The sequence below is a fragment of the Hyperolius riggenbachi genome, chromosome 3 (assembly GCF_040937935.1).
Source record: "Hyperolius riggenbachi isolate aHypRig1 chromosome 3, aHypRig1.pri, whole genome shotgun sequence".
Classification (NCBI taxonomy): Eukaryota; Metazoa; Chordata; class Amphibia; order Anura; family Hyperoliidae; genus Hyperolius; species Hyperolius riggenbachi.
The window spans coordinates 100,486,102-100,502,860 of NC_090648.1; the positions used below are offsets into that span (position 1 = coordinate 100,486,102).

Below are 16,759 nucleotides of genomic sequence, written 5' to 3' on the forward strand. Positions count from 1 at the left end.
ATATACAGTACGTAGTCAATATGAAATATAATGGACCATACACATCACCACCACCACCAAAACAAGTGAGGGGCTGGCTATCAAATGGACATATTAAAAAGGACTGTATTACGCCTAGCCACAAAATGGTACGCTCTAGCAGTGTTGTGTATATTTTAATGAGGATGCCAGTCGTCACAGGCAGTCATACAAATATCAGTAAACAAATGATATACACACAGTCCTATTGAAAAAAGTGTATACAGAGAAGATCCGTGACCCACTCAGGATGCACAATTCCAAGATAATGAAGTGTTCTCTCCAGAATTTTTTTCCAGCCAGGTGGCATGAAAAAGTAGCCGGGTGGGGAGCGAGCTGCAAGGGGGGAATGCAGGGTTGATGCAACTCTGCTTACAGTATGAGGAGAATAAAGAGTCAAGCCAGGTGCTCCTCAAAATTAGCCAGGTGAAGCATCTGTCTTAACCACCTTAGCGGTATGGACGAGCTCAGCTCGTCCATTACCGCCAGAGGGTGCCGCTCAGGCCCTGCTGGGCCGATTTTGATGAAATAAAAAGCAGCACACGCAGCCGGCACTTTGCCAGCCGCGTGTGCTGCCTGATCGCCGCCGCGAGCAGCGGCGAAAGAGGGTCCCCCCAGCCGCCCAAGCCCTGCGCAGCCGGAACAAATAGTTCCGGCCAGCGCTAAGGGCTGCGGCTGACGTCCATGACGTCACTCCGCTCGCCGCCATGGCAACGAGGAAAGCCAAACAAGGAAGGCTGCTCATTGCAGCCTTCCTTGTTAGTTCTGCTTGCCGGAGGCGATCGGAAGAACGCCTCGAGTGCCCTCTAGTGGGCTTTCATGCAGCCAACTTATGAAATATTTTTTTTTTAATTAAAAAAAAAAACCCTCCCGCAGCCGCCCTGGCGATCTCAATAGAACGCCAGGGTGGTTAAACAGCCTGGGAAGAACACTGCAAATGGGTGTTACAGTTGCATTTCATGGGGAGACTGGTTTGGGCAGCATGATGGTGTATGGGCATCATGGTGTAGTGGTTAGCACTCTTTTCTTGCAGCGCTTGGTCCCCTGTTTGAATCCCAGCCAGGGCACTATCTGCAAGGAGTTTGTATGTTCTGTGTCTGTGTGGGTTTCCTCCGGGCACCCTGGTTTCCTCCCACATCCCAAAAACACACAGATAAGGTAATTGGCTCCCCCCTAATGCTGGGAATACACGGTTCGTTTTTGCCTTCGTTTAAAACTTCGTTTCGATTGTGCCTTTTGTCCTTTTCGATCCCGAAATAATCGGTCATACGGTTAATATCACCACCCACGGTTTCGTTTTTTTTTTCGATTCTGATGGTTTCGTTTTTCCAATGATCGAAGGCTGCAAAGAAACGAAACGAAAATCCCTTTTTACAGGGACGGACTAGCATAAACGAATATATAATCGATCTGAACAGCCATCAAGCCTACCAATGGCTCGATTAGATGGATAAAGAGAGATAATATCAAACATGTTCGATCACTAGTCGTTCGTTATTGGGGTCTATTAATCGAAACTATAATGAGATTATGACTATTTTCACATACGTTTTCAACACTCGATTCGTTTACCGAACGAATCGAAGGTTTAAACGAAGGCAAAAACGAACCGTGTATTCCCAGCATAAATTTGCCCTAGACAACAAAACATACACTACATGATACATACATAGACATGACTATGGTAGGGATTAGATTGTGAGCCCCTCTGAGGGACAGTTAAGTGACAAGACAATATACTCTGTACAGCGCTGCAGAAAATGTTTGTGCTATATAAATACTTAATAATAATAATAAGAGGGTTGAGACAAACGAGTCAGCAGCAGCCTCCATCCCCTGCAAGTCAGCTAATCTAAATTGCAGGTCAATGCAGTCATGTTTGTTTTATCAGGTCCCCTAGCTTGACAGCTCCCTACGTCTCACACGCTGTCTAAAGACTCTGCACTATCACATAAAAAGTGCTCCTGCTGGTTACAGGACAATAGAAGAGATCTCATACCAGTGGAAGGGCGATCATTTACTTTATCTGCAGAGTTCACTTCTCCCCTCCTCATCAGAAGAGCTTGTGTGTTGAAGTCAAGCAGCTGGGAAACGAGGGGCGGGTTCACATGTGATTCAGCCTCGGAGCTGCCTGGAGAGGATGGGACTGGCTGCTGACATTCATGCAGCCAGCCCAGGGCAGAGGAAACACAATGTCCGGATTTGCTGGGGAGTGAGAGTCTGCCTGCAGCCCAAGGCTCTCTCCCCAGCCTCAAGTCACACAGCATTAGCCTGCCAGCATGTGTATGCGGACGGCTGCTGTTATGTCTGATCGTGCTGCCCAAGTCCCACCCCTTACAACCCGCCCAGCCAATCACAGCTCCACTAGGAAGGTGAGGTCAAGCAGGCAGAGGAGCGCTCCTGCACTGTACAGCGATGGATTTTGCTATCGTGCCCGAGCGCTGATTGATAGCAGGCTATCGAGCACTCCTGCCTGCAGATTACAGCAGTGACATTTGCTAGCTTCGCAGGTGCATACCAACAGGTGGGCGGGGTTTCAAAACACCCGGGCGGCCTGCCCACCTAATTAAGCCTAGGGAGAACACAGTACTGGAGCATTGCATGTGCAGCCAAACATTAGTAAAGGGGCCTCAGTCTCTATACACAGTCACCCCAACAATAAACATCATTGTCACATCGCTAAGTAAAGAGCTACAAGTTCAAGCACAGTTCAGGTGTGCAGCTCCAGGAAACGTTTTGGATTATTTGATTTGAAACAATGTTAAAAAGTCTTCTGCTTTTGTTGCTGTACTACTGTGTACCAATAGTTCAAAAAATTCTCTCTTCCTGTGAAATGGGGAAATTTCCTTAAAGTTGGGCATAAAACATATAAATTTATTTTTCTTTAGATCTTTTAAATGTAATTAGTTTTCTTGATTGTATTGTTTGAAAAATCAAACTGCAGTACATTTCCCAGAGGGTTGGCCCTAACATACCTGTAAAATGTAACCTTTATTGGGTATGTATTAAAATCAGAGGTTGTGAAAATAAGTATTGATATACTAGCCGTGCAGAAAACTAAATTAGACCAGTGGTGTCGGAGATGCCCGGCTGAAAGGCGATACTGCCCCATATGCGTCTAACATTTCTTGGCTGACTATATCTGGCCGTGAACGGTAATCCTGGAAGGTATACACAAAACATTCCTCGGCATCTACCGGAGTGTTGCTGGATGGGACAAAGCACTGTTCCAACAAGACAGTATAAATCAAGCTGTGGGTGCTGTACAGAACACAATTTTAGCCTAACCTGTTTTGCCCTGAGACAGGACTTCATCGGGGGACATAAGCATGCACTTGTGTTTAAACATACATACAAAATCCCCTCTAACACAAACATAACAGACGTTCACATCTGCATGTAGCCCCTGTCAGAGCTGAAGTGCTAATGGATCGGCACTCCTATTTAAGTGAGTTTCAATACAGAGAGAGAGTGCCCAGCCACCCACTGAGGTGTTTGATCAGCACTGCTCAGACACCGGTTGCTTCACCTGTAAATATTTGCAGTTTTCCTTTGTTGGTTGTGCCTTGAGGACAGGCTTGAGAAACCGGTCTATACTAATACTGTAAAATGGTATCTCGTCCTATTAGTTGTGCTTGTGTGGACTAGAACTTGTGGTAAAGCTGTATGGGTCGGATTTTCTGTCATCACTTTCTGCTTTAGCAGATCATAAGCCTTATAAATCTGTCTGATTATATGCTTCTCTGTGAGTTCTAGTCCACATGGGAATCGCTATTAAAGGGAACCAGAGAGGAATGCCTTGGAAAAATAGAAAAAAGATTTTATACATACCTGGGGCTTCTTCCAGCCCCATAAGCCTGGATCGCTCCCACGCCGCCATCCTCCGCTTTCTGTATCCGCCGGTACCGTCACTTCTGGCGGACGCGGCCAATTGTCCGCATCGCAGGGGCTTCCTCCATACCCGTACGCATGCGGCTGCGCAGTAAGCGGCCACACGCGTACCTGTATGGAGGGAGCCCCCTGTGATGCGGAGAATTGGCCGCGTCCGCTGGCCGACTGGCGGTAATGACGGGACCCGGTATCGGCGGATCCAGGCAGCGGAGGACGGCGGCGTGGGAGCGATCCAGGCGTATGGGGCTGGAGGAAGCCCCAGGTATGTATACAAGCTTTTCTTCATCCTCTCTGGTTCCCTTTAAAGAGGAGCTGTCAGCCCCACCATCTCAGGAAAAAAAAACACATATATAAGTAAATACTTGGTCTACTTGCATAACATACGTATTGCACTGTCCACATTTTGATCTTGGTGATTTTTGTTTTCTGTAGTAAAAAAGAGAAAATGCTTCTTAGGATTCTCCATTTTAACTGTATCTCGAAGCCAATCCTGGTGTAATTTCCTCCCTTACTCTCCTCTTGCCTGCCCTCCTCCCAGTCTTCAGGCACTCCCACCCAGCTCTGCAGTAGAAAGTGCATTGTCTCAGCATAAGAAATATTGGCCAATCAGAGAGGAACAGAGGTGTGGGAGGGGAAACCAGGAGGGAAAAAGGATTCAGCCAATCGGGCTGCATTAGTTAAGTCTGAGAGAAAAGTAATGAAGCAAAAAAGACAACCCAGCATGCCTTGCAACTTCCTTTGTGCTGCAATGTACCAAATAAGAGTCAGGTATACTGGGGAATGCTCATTTATCAACAAGAAAAGTAAGTGATTTTTAACTTTTGGATTGCCTGGTTAGCATCCTTATTGCTTGTTTACCAGATAAAAAATTTTGAGTTTATGCCCAGCAGTTACACTATTCACTAGAACAATCAAATACTTTTTTTTTTTTTTTCCTGATCAGTTGACTTGAGGACATTATGAACCGTACTCACTGACAGGTTGCTATGGTGTAGTAACAATTTTAATTGTTTCTTTTATAGGTCAGCGAAAACCAGTGACGTCCTATGAAAAGATCACTATTAACAAGAACTCCCGTGCCACCCTGAGGAGCGTTCGCCACATCATCCGGAAAAACAACTACAGGAGGGACCTACGTATGGTGCGTTGCTCTCTCTGTTAGGGCCTGTTTCCACTCGTCGTTTTTCTGTGCATTTTCTGCACAGAAAAGCTGCAGCCAATGTTAATCAATGGGCTAGTTCACACCTGAATGCATTTTTTCACATGCAGAAAAACAATTGACAGCAATGCAAAACTGCCAGACAAAACTGCCAGACAACTCCTAAAGAAAAACTGACTAGTGGAGACAGACCTTAAGTCTCTCCATTGTGTTCATTATAGCTATTTTGTGAGCCTTATTACACAGACCTACCTAGCTGCATCAGTTGGGCGCCAGGATAAGCCGCTATTAGTTTATCGGCCTACTGGGCACCTAGACTTAAAGGGACCCTGAGCAGCAGGGGTGAGCCTGGGGTGCCTGGCACCTGGGTGCAAGATTTTCTCTGGCGCCTATGGGAGTGGTTAAATTAACCACACCCATGTCCTTCCTAATCACACCCACACCTTCCACCTCTTTACGCATGCATGTGATACCCCATTCCTACCCCTCTTCCATGGGCTTGCTCCTGGCTGGCTTTGGCTTCCTGCGAGTGACAGTCTGCTAGTCTCTGGACTGACTCAGGCTGAGAGGCTCTGCGAGTGCGACGCAGTCACACACTGCGTATTTATGGCTGCCTGCGGCCACCCTACTCTCGCTCGCTGACATCGGCTCCTCCCCCCTGCCAAGCCCAAGGTGGGCTGCCTGTATCTTTCCCGTTGCGCCACACAGCCTGCCAGTGTTGCCAACCTTTCACGTTATTTTTTACTGACAAATACCTAAAAATTTACTGACAAAAGATTATTTTTACTGACAAAAATTCCCCACTAAATGCACATAAGAGACAGCTTTTCCCCATGTAAATGCACATAACGAGAGACTGCTTTTCCCCATGTAAATGCACATAACGAGAGACTGCTTTTCCCCATGTAAATGCACATAACGAGAGACTGCTTTTCCCCATGTAAATGCACATAACGAGAGACTGCTTTTCCCCATGTAAATGCACATAACGAGAGACTGCTTTTCCCCATGTAAATGCACATAACGAGAGACTGCTTTTCCCCATGTAAATGCACATAACGAGAGACTGCTTTTCCCCATGTAAATGCACATAACAAGAGACTGCTTTTCACCAGCAAATGCACATAACAAGAGACTGCTTTTCACCAGCAAATGCACATAACAAGAGACTGCTTTTCACCAGCAAATGCACATAACAAGAGACTGCTTTTCACCAGCAAATGCACATAACAAGAGACTGCTTTTCACCAGCAAATGCACATAACAAGAGACTGCTTTTCACCAGCAAATGCACATAACAAGAGACTGCTTTTCACCAGCAAATGCACATAACAAGAGACTGCTTTTCACCAGCAAATGCACATAACAAGAGACTGCTTTTCACCAGCAAATGCACATAACAAGAGACTGCTTTTCACCAGCAAATTCACATAACAAGAGACTGCTTTTCACCAGCAAATGCACATAATGACAAACAGCCAGTGTCCCCAGGATATGTAGCCAGGGGGTATATGTGCCCGGGATAGGTAGCCAGGGGGTATATGTGCCCGGGATAGGTAGCCAGGGGGTATATGTGCCCGGGATAGGTAGCCAGGGGGTATATGTGCCCAGGATAGGTAGCCAGGGGGTATATGTGCCCAGGATAGGTAGCCAGGGGGTATTATGTGCCCAGGATAGGTAGCCAGGGGGTAATATGTGCCCAGGATAGGTAGCCAGAGGGTAATATGTGCCCAGGATAGGTAGCCAGGGGGTAATATGTGCCCAGGATAGGTAGCCAGAGGGTAATATGTGCCCAGGATAGGTAGCCAGGGGGTAATATGTGCCCAGGATAGGTAGCCAGGGGGTAATATGTACCCAGGATAGGTAGCCAGGGGGTAATATGTGCCCAGGATAGGTAGCCAGGGGGTAATATGTGCCCAGGATAGGTAGCCAGAGGGTAATATGTGCCCAGGATAGGTAGCCAGAGGGTAATATGTGCCCAGGATAGGTAGCCAGGGGGTAATATGTGCCCAGGATAGGTAGCCAGGGGGTAATACGTGCCCAGGATAGGTAGCCAGGGGGTAATACGTGCCCAGGATAGGTAGCCAGGGGGTATATGTGCCCAGGATAGGTAGCCAGGGGGTATATGTGCCCAGGATAGGTAGCCAGGGGGTATTATGTGCCCAGGATAGGTAGCCAGGGGGTAATATGTGCCCAGGATAGGTAGCCAGGGGGTAATATGTGCCCAGGATAGGTAGCCAGAGGGTAATATGTGCCCAGGATAGGTAGCCAGGGGGTAATATGTGCCCAGGATAGGTAGCCAGGGGGTAATATGTACCCAGGATAGGTAGCCAGGGGGTAATATGTGCCCAGGATAGGTAGCCAGGGGGTAATATGTGCCCAGGATAGGTAGCCAGAGGGTAATATGTGCCCAGGATAGGTAGCCAGAGGGTAATATGTGCCCAGGATAGGTAGCCAGGGGGTAATATGTGCCCAGGATAGGTAGCCAGGGGGTAATATGTGCCCAGGATAGGTAGCCAGGGGGTAATATGTGCCCAGGATAGGTAGCCAGGGGGTAATATGTGCCCAGGATAGGTAGCCAGGGGGTATAGGGTCCCCGTTTAGGTAGTGACAGGAGCGCACCCAATCCTCCCCTCCCGCCGCTGCTGCCTCTGCCGCCGCCGCTCCCTCCTCACCTTGCAGCAGCTTCAGACCTCAATCAGCGGGCGACCCGACCAGTAAGAAGGCGCCAGGCGCACCCGCTCTATATGCGGAAGTGATGTCACTTCCGCATATCAGTGCGGCGTGCTAGGTCCTAGCGCCCGCCCGCCTGATCGAGGTCTGACGCGGCGCCGGCGGCTAGAGGGAGGGAGGGAGCGAGCGAGCGGCGGCCACAGGGGGGGAGAGCGGCGGCCGGGCGGCGCCTCTCAGAGGCAGGCGCCTGGGTGCCTTGCACCCGCAGCACCCGCCCAGGCTCGGCCCTGCTGAGCAGAGTAGTAAAATGAAAATCTGAACCTACCTACCTCCTGCCCCCTGTAGCCCGCAAGGTCCTCTGGATCTCTCTGTGGTGCCGCTGGTGGCTGTTTAGTGCGTGACTTCACTAAAGTTGTGCGCACCCTGCTCACACGTACCCATCGTAAGTGTCCTGCTCGTGTATGGTTCTCGAAAGACAAATCATAAGCTAACTTCTGTTACTACTGAGCTGGCAGTTTCCCATCACTGAGAGCTTGGAACGCTAAAGAGTTTCACGTAGGCTCCTTGCACATTACATTGTGATGCGATTCTATGCAGGCAACAGGCAAAACACAAAGAAGCCAAAAACGCACATTGATCTCAATTCTAGTAGGGTTATTAAACAAATAACCTCATGTGAGGTAATTTACCTCATGAGGTAAGGACATTTTAGCAATTCTGGTTTTAGTAATTTTTTACCTTTATGAGGTAATTCATGAGGTAATTTGCATTAATTTTACAGAAAATGGCTATTCTCATGGAAATTAGGGGGCATATTGGCACATAATTTACAGATAAGTTTAAGACCTGCCTGTACCTGGAGGTAAAGTCAATTTGTACGCATTTTGCAGTTTTTAGTGGAGCTCTTATTGCCGTTTTTAGTGTCATTCCTATTCAGGCTGTGTAATAGAAAAGAATAGTAGACATAAAAAAAAAAATCCAGGTTTATGTCTATCTATCTATATCTCTATCTTATAAATATACTTTTCATAGGTTGCTACATAATCTTACACCTCCCCCCCCCCCCCCCCCCCCCACCCCCACTCAAAAAAAAATCTTCCAGAGACTATCCTCATGGAAAACAGGATAGCTTACTGCTGAAATACCTCATGTTTTACCTCACTTTATGCATTTACCTCATGTTTTACCTCCTGTTCGGAAACTGAGAAAAATCTTTCAGAATTGGTAAAAAAAAAAGAGGAAAATGCCTCACATAGCTACCAAAATTGAAGCCAATGTATGTTATTCTGATTGAACCTCATAGGAATATCGTTGCATTGCTTTGTGATGCGATGATATTGTGCGTTGCGACGGATCGCATATAGTGTGCAAGGAGCCTTATGCTAGGTACACACAGTACAACTTCCCGTCAGATCGAAGGGTTGCACAGATTATTTCTAATTTTGCTCCTGATTGATTTTTGTGAAGTAATTATGTTGAAATTGATCCCGTTATCGATTTGTGAGCAGTTTGGACATGTACATACAATGCAACTTCCTGTCAGTTTACCTGTTGATCTGACAGGAAAATGCATTGTGTGTACCTAGCATTAGGTTTGATTCTGTTCAGCTTCACTGAGATACAACTTGAAATGCAAGTTCGCCTTTGCTGGTAGACACAGCTGAATTGTTAGCAGGTCCAACCATTTACTTCTGTATAGAGGAAGCGGGGTCCAAAGGATGTGGGTGGAGCAGTATTTGAATTATAGATCTAATTCTTTACTTTACAGGTGCATAATAGGTGGAATTCAGCATATATGTCAGTCAATATGTCTACAAAAAACAGCAATTGCCAGACATTCTTAAAGTGATCATCTGGGAAATAAAAAATTAGCTTTACTTACCTGGGGCTTCCTCCAGCCCCTAGCAGCCGATATGTCCCTCGCCGCAGCTCCAGAGTCCCGGGATCCCCTTTCTTTCAGATGCCGACGTCTCCAGGTCGTCATCTACTGCGCCTGCGTGAGTGCCGCTTTCAATCACTCTCGCTGTCGGGAGTGTTCTGCGTAGGTGCAGTATATCTGCGCAGAACACTCCCGACAGAGTGTGTGGTTGACAGCAGGGCTGTAGAGTCTGTACAAAAATCCACCGACTCCGACTCCTCAGGTTAGGATTCCTCCAACTCTCCTCAACGTTGACTCCTCTAATTTGCATATTACAATCTCTTGTTGATTGAAAGTATGTAACATAAAATGCACCATAAATATGGCTTTTAGTCAGTGTTATGAATTGTTCTATCGTTATGCTTTCTTTAGGCTGCCCTTCGTCGTGCCAGCGCTATCCTGAGGAGTCAGAAGCCCGTTGTGGTGAAAAAGAAGCGCACCCGGGCCCCCAAGACTGCTTAAACTTACTACAGATAAAAGAAATAAAAGCATTTAACCCAAAAATTATTAGTGAAGTGTCTTATTTTGGTTTTTACCTCAGAATAACGTCTTATTATTCTTGCAGCAGTGTTGCTCTCACCTAAAACTGTGTGATGTAAATGTAACTTCTGCACATGTTCTTGTTGTTTTTTTGTCCGTCACAGCCTCCTATTTGATTCAGGAGAAATGACAAAAGCAAGCGCACATTGAAGGTTCAACTATGACAGTGATGAGACTGGCCCTATTTAGACTGATCTCACCTTTTACATGTACAGTAGCTGGAGAGGCCTGTGCGGGGGTCCAGCAGCAGAGGTGGTGTCCCTCTTGAGCCGGGGACCGGGTTGTAGTGCCGTTTTGAAGGATCAGGTTTTGTGATGGGAACAACTTAGCCAGGTGGATTAGCTCTTGTAGTGGAGACCGCACAGGTCGGGAGATCAGTTATTTGTTGCTGCAATAGCTGCTATCTCATCACGGTCAGGCTGGACCAGTACTATTCAGAGCCTGTAAACTGCCAATAATGAGAAGACTTCAGGGCAAGTTAGATGCTGTAGGGCAAATGTTATTAAGCAATGTGCCACGTTTCTCATGGGCTACGCCCCTGCTTCTTCAGGAGTATAACAAACATTTAATTTAGTGGAAGACATTTAGCAAAGCTGTTTACGAAAGGTGCTCTTGGACATCTGTCGGCAGCGAGAGGTCCCTTTTTTAAAAAAAAAAGTTTTTAAGATATCTTGTCTTGATTTGTATATATCAGGCTTTCTCAACAGGGGTTCCTTGGCATTTTCCCCCATTGTGGGGGAAGTATAATAGAGCAAATTATAATTGGGGGTACTGTAAAAATTGGGGGTCAGAATAACTTAATTGGGGGTCAGAATAAGCATGAGCACATTAGTAAAAAGCACTAGGATAAGCAGACAGTATAATGAGTGGCAGTGGAATGGGTAGTGAAGTAAACACCCTCACCTACTTTTAAAGACCATGCCTCCTGCACAATAAATGCGGGGGTTCCTCGATCGAAAAATTGTTTGCAGGGTTCCTCCAGGGTGAAAAGGTTGAGAAAGGGTGGTATATAATTTTATACTACCAGCTTATAATGGTTTAAGGAGAAAATGTAGAAAAAATCAGGGCTGTGGAGTCTGAATAAAAATCTTCCGACTCCTCAGTTTATGAAACCTCCAACTCCAGGTACCCAAAATTGTTCCGACTCCTTAGTCTAATTTTTAGAAAGTCTACGGATTTGGTTCAAAAATCATCCGACTCAGTTTATTAAAACTGAGTCCAGGTTCCCAAAATTGCTCCGTCTCTGACTCCACATCCCTGTAAAAAAGACTTAGGTGTGATCTGTGCTCAAATTAAGTTTTGATCACTGAAATCATTCGATCATGTACAGGGAATAAAAAAACCCAATCATATACATGTAACTCCAGTCACAACAGAGGGCCCAAGCAGCTTTCAGTGTCACCAAGCTGAATTCTAGTAGTATAAATATAATATTTATTAGGTTCTGCAATACTTTCCAAAATGTGTGGGGGCTGGGCTGTATGGGCGCTGTGTGCAGGAGCTGGGCAGCATACGGGAGCTGTGCAGTGCGAGGGCTGTGCAGTGTATGTGGGAGCTGAGCTGTGCGAGGGTTGGGCTGCGTGCAAGGGCGGGGCAGTGCGTATGGGAGCTGGGCTGGGCAGTGTGTGAGGGCTGGGCAGTGTGGGGGAGCTGAGCTGTGCGATGGTTGGGCTGCGTGCAGGGGCTGGGCAGTGTGTGGGGGAGCTGGGCCGCGTGCAAGGGCTGTGCAGTGTGTGGGAGCTGTGCGAGGGCGGGGCAGTGTGTGTGTGTGTGTGTGTGTGTGTGTGTGTGTGTGTGAGGGCTGTGCAGTGTGGGGGAGCTGAACTGTGTGAGGGTTGGGCTGGGCAGTGTGCGAGGGCTGTGCAGTGTGGGAGCTGAGCTGTGCGAGGGTTGGGCTGCATGCAAGGGCTGAGCAGTGTGTGGGGGAGCTGGGCCGTGTGCGAGGGCTGTGCAGCGTGTGGGAGCTGTGCGAGGGCGGGGCAGTGTGTGTGGGAGCTGTGCGAGGGCGGGGCTGTGTGCAAGGGTGGGGCAGTGTGTGTGGGAGCTGGGCTGTGCATGGGAGCTGGGCAGTGTGCAAAGGTTGTGCTGCGCAGTGTGGGAGCTGGGCTGCATGTGAGGGCTGGGCAGTGGTCTCTGAACAAAATTAATTCCAGAGGAATACATCCCCTTGCCAACCTGCAGGCTGGGAAGTGGAATCTTCATACTGCATAGAAGTCTGAATAACAGGGCTACATCTGTGCAGCTTGGTACTACAATCTGGACATTTTTCTAGCAGCTTTACAGAATTTAACTTACAGGGGCTGCTTCCTAGCCCTGTCTCCACAAGAACATTCAACTTGCAGCTGACATGGCCACAGTTCAAAGGGGTCGTGAATCGAGTGGGTTCCTGGCTGCTAGTGCATGTTGGGATGTGTAGTGTTCCCGGCTGCTGGTGCATGCTAGAAGAAATTAAAGGTATTAAAGACTACATCTCTCAGCATGCACCAATGGCTGGGCGCACTACATCTCCTGGCATGCAGCAGCGGTTGGGTGCGCTACACCTCTCAGCAGTCATGCTAATTCTGGCATGCTACATCTTCCAACATGCATCAGTGAGCAGGCACTCCAATCTCCCAGCATGCACCAGCCGGGAACACACTGGACTTGTGGGCACTTTGAACCAGGGCTGTGGAGTTGGTACAAAAATCATCCAACTCACTCATCAGTTGTTTTTTTTTATACCACTGATTTCAACTCCCGACTCCATGTACCCAAAATGACTCCTCGACTCCGACTCCTTAGTCTAATACCAGGGATGTGGATTTGGTATAAAAATCATCCGACTCTTCAGTTTATGAAACCACCGACTCCATGAAGCAGTGACCGCAGCAAGATGAATACCCTCGTTTAGAGCAGGGCTATGGAGCAGCCCCCATAGGTAAGATAATTTAACGCTGCCCACCACACATAAATTAGACATTTTCGAACCTCCTCCTTACAGGAGGGTCATTTTTACATAATAGGTGCTCAGTTCCCTTTAAAGGGGAACTTCAGCCTAAACAAACAAACTGTCATTAAGTTACATTAGTTATGTTATTTAGAATAGATTGGTAATATAATCTCTTACCCACCCTGTTTTAAAAGAACAGGCAAATGTTTGTAATTCATGGGGGCTGCCATCTTTGTCATGGGGGCAGCCATCTTTTTGGTTGAATGGAAGTGACAAGGAGCAGGAGACACAGTTCCAACTGTCCTGTGTCCTGATTACCCCTCCCAGCTGCACACACTAGGCTTCAAATGTCAAATTCAAAATGTAAAAAAAAAATCTGCACCAAAACAGCAGAACGAGAACAACAACATCAGAAATCCCATCATGCTTTGCACAGCATCAGGGGAAAAATGCCCGGGCAGTTTTCTTCTGTGCAGCTAAAAATGAGGCTTGTATAAGAGAAACAAAGTTCTGATGCTGTGAAACTGTTAAAGAAACACCAGGCCTTTTCAGTGCTGCTGAGTCGATTTTTAGTCTGGAGGTTCACTTTAAGGTGAAATTTCAGCCCATGCTGTCAGTCATGCAGAGCATGATTGGCTTGTTGTGCAAATTTTTTTCTTCCAACTTTATATTGATGCTGTTCCCACAACAGCTCTGTAGAGTTGAGAACTGAAGAATGTGATTCTCGATCCTTTGCACTTTTCAGATGTTCTTCGTCTGACATACTCTGAGCTCTTCTCCAGGGTTCAGCAAAAAAATTCACTTAGGTGTTTTGCTGCTCCACGGAAAGTAGACTTACTATTGGCAGAGCTGGTACTTTGATTTTGAAGGCCTCGTTCACATTATGAAATGCCATTGTTGTCCATTGCACCACTGATCCCATTTATCACAGATCAGCGCTGCGTTTCTGCTAAAAAAATGTATGCGCAGCGCAATAGTAGGAACATCAGACATTGCAGTCTATACACTCCTGTCTATACACTCCGATGCAGTCTATACACTACATACGTTGCCAAAATGTGAATGGCAATGTCTACAGTATGAACAAGGCCGAAGTGATTGATGATCTGATTGATCAATTACGGTAAGTTGACAGCTTCTGATGTGGCCTCTGCGAAGTTTATTTTCAGTTTAGTAGACTTCAAACAAAAGTACCAGCCAAGTTGCATTTAACATCACATCTCTACTACCCGTCGACACTGTATACTGATGCTCAACAAAAGATTGGTCAACAATAGTCTGATTCTGTAAATGATCGATTACTTTCCAACCGCAAATTGGTTGAGATGTAGTAATCAATGCACAGATCAATCAGATTTTTAGCAGAAATCTGATCCAACATTGCCTGACCCTCTGCTATGGACTCCCATCCTATTGTGCTGATCAGTAAACTTCCTACCAGTTTTGGTGGCTTTTTGGATCAAAATTATGTTGTCATAGTACATTTTTGGTAAGTGAAGTTCTTGTGATCTGGGGGCTAATGATCTAAAAAAGTGGAAGCTCTTCATGGCTCGGAACGATTTAGAAGCTGGGACTTGGATGTTAGAGCAAAGTTGGTTAAGAGAGGGGGTAGTGCCATTGACCAACACGAAACTAAACCAACACAGTGTTTAGTTTGCGGGAGGTCCACCAGCAAAAAGCTAGTGGGTCTAAACCGCTAGGAAAGTCAGGGTTGCCCCAGAGATGAGTTGAGGGGGTGTCGCGGATTGGAGAGACATGTCGTAAAATGTATTAGTTCTTTAACTCAACTTCTCTCGAACTCTTCAAAAAACCAATCACTAAAGACCCCTGGACTATTTTGCTGGGTCACAAACAGCCCACCCTTAGTCACCCAGAGCACAGGCTGATGCAACACATACTGAATGCTGTAGCTGCCAATTGGCGTTCTAGACACCTCTCTGTTAACTATGTCATTAAAAGAGTTGATTCCACTATGATATCTGAAAAAACTAATGCAAAAATAGTTGACAAAACCGAGATATTTCTTAACACATGGGCCCCTTGGATTGATAGTAGAGGATGCTCCCTTCTGGGCACTATATTATAATAATCGGCCCACCATATGCTTTTCACAAATGTTTATGTGGCAATGATGCCTTTACCTCCCCCACATAACCTATCTAAACTTTCCCGGACATCACCTCCTATACCTCTTCAAATTCCTGGATCAGTGGAAACCCATATACTTCTTTAGTTGTATGCTTTCATATTTTGTCATAAGCTAATTTATGCAACTTTTCTTGTTATTAATGACTCATTCTTGTACAATCCATTATTCTTTTCACTTCTGTTAAAATGTTCGCTCTATTACTTGCCTTTTCTCAATAAAGGGCTATTTTGAAACTAAATTTTTGGTAAGTGGCCATTGACAGACGCATAGTTTTGTACTGCACTAAGCTGTAAACCTCTAGCTGCTAGTCTAGCAGATGCACCAGTTCAATGAAATTGCGATCGTATTTCTGATGGAGTCTCATTGTAAGGAAGTGGCACAGGGCAGTACATTGATCACTGATCAATAACATAATTCAATGTTGCTGGCTCATTGCTCTCGTGTGTACTGGCTTATTGCTCTCATGCGTGTACTTGGCTCATTCCACACTTTTGGCACTGTATTTGGCCTGAGGAAGTGGGCACTGACTAGAATTTATATTCATATGAACTTGTCCATATTGAGTTAAGCCACCTTTTTCTATTTTTAGTTATTTTTGACTCCGTTTTATCTACTATTAGGTGCCTCTTTTAATACCTTTGTGCTTTTTACCCCCTGGAGGCGTGGACCTTGATGCATAGTTGTGTGCTGCCAATAGGACCTTTGTTATTTTTTACAGGAGTGCGACCACATCCAGTTCCAGCTGAGCACCCGAGTGGAGTTGGGTTTATACATCTCCACCTGCCTCAGTGATTGGTTGCCCCTTACACAACCTTCGTCTGCAAGTACAACAATTTCCTTTTCACTTTTACCAACCAATCTGTGACATACTGCATCATTTGGGCTCCTGTTGTCTCTGTGTTATTCGTTGTTAGGGTAACTGGTCACCCTCTACCACAGTTACACACGTACTGGCTCATTGCTCACTGTTAACTGTTATTGTTAGGCTATTATAGTCACTGCAGTGGGTGGTCTCCTACTCGAGTACGAGAGGAATCGGCACGGGAGACTTGGGCGCAGGATACAGCCGGCATATGGCTTATCCTGCTCCTGCACAGTTCCCGGCGAGGTTAAATACTTTTCCCCCTCCAGACCTCCAAGGATGGTGGGGAATGAAATAATTCGGCTTCCAGCAATTGCTGGAGGCCGAATTACAGTGTTTTATAAATAACTTTAGCTCCGTCTTCTGACGGCGCTGAAGTTACTCACTGTGCGCCGCTATAGCCGTAATTCCTATTACGGCCTATGGTGGCGCCGGCTGCGCCCCAAATCTGCGCTGGAAAGAAAGTGTTTGCCCTACTCACCCTCCCTCCTCCCCTCTGTATAGAGCAAAACAGGCTGCATAGCAGTATCCAAGCAGCATGTCTGTGAAGCAACTGTTCCCCTGAAGCAATCATTGATTATTCCTGAGGACACTTTCTGGGCATCCACACAGGTCTTCAG

General features: G+C 46.4%; 1 protein-coding gene across 1 annotated transcript in view; it reads left to right on the plus strand.

The window, feature by feature from the left end:
• The window catches only part of LOC137562895 (large ribosomal subunit protein eL28-like), a 28,672-nt gene extending 18,509 nt beyond the window's left edge, over nucleotides 1-10,163 (plus strand). Inside the window, exons 4-5 of the mRNA XM_068274701.1 lie at nucleotides 4,932-5,050; nucleotides 10,032-10,163. Coding sequence (XP_068130802.1) covers nucleotides 4,932-5,050; nucleotides 10,032-10,121 — 209 coding nt within the window. The 3' untranslated portion in view covers nucleotides 10,122-10,163. The remainder of the gene's footprint in view (nucleotides 1-4,931; nucleotides 5,051-10,031) is intronic.
• The last annotated feature ends 6,596 nt before the right edge of the window (nucleotides 10,164-16,759 follow it).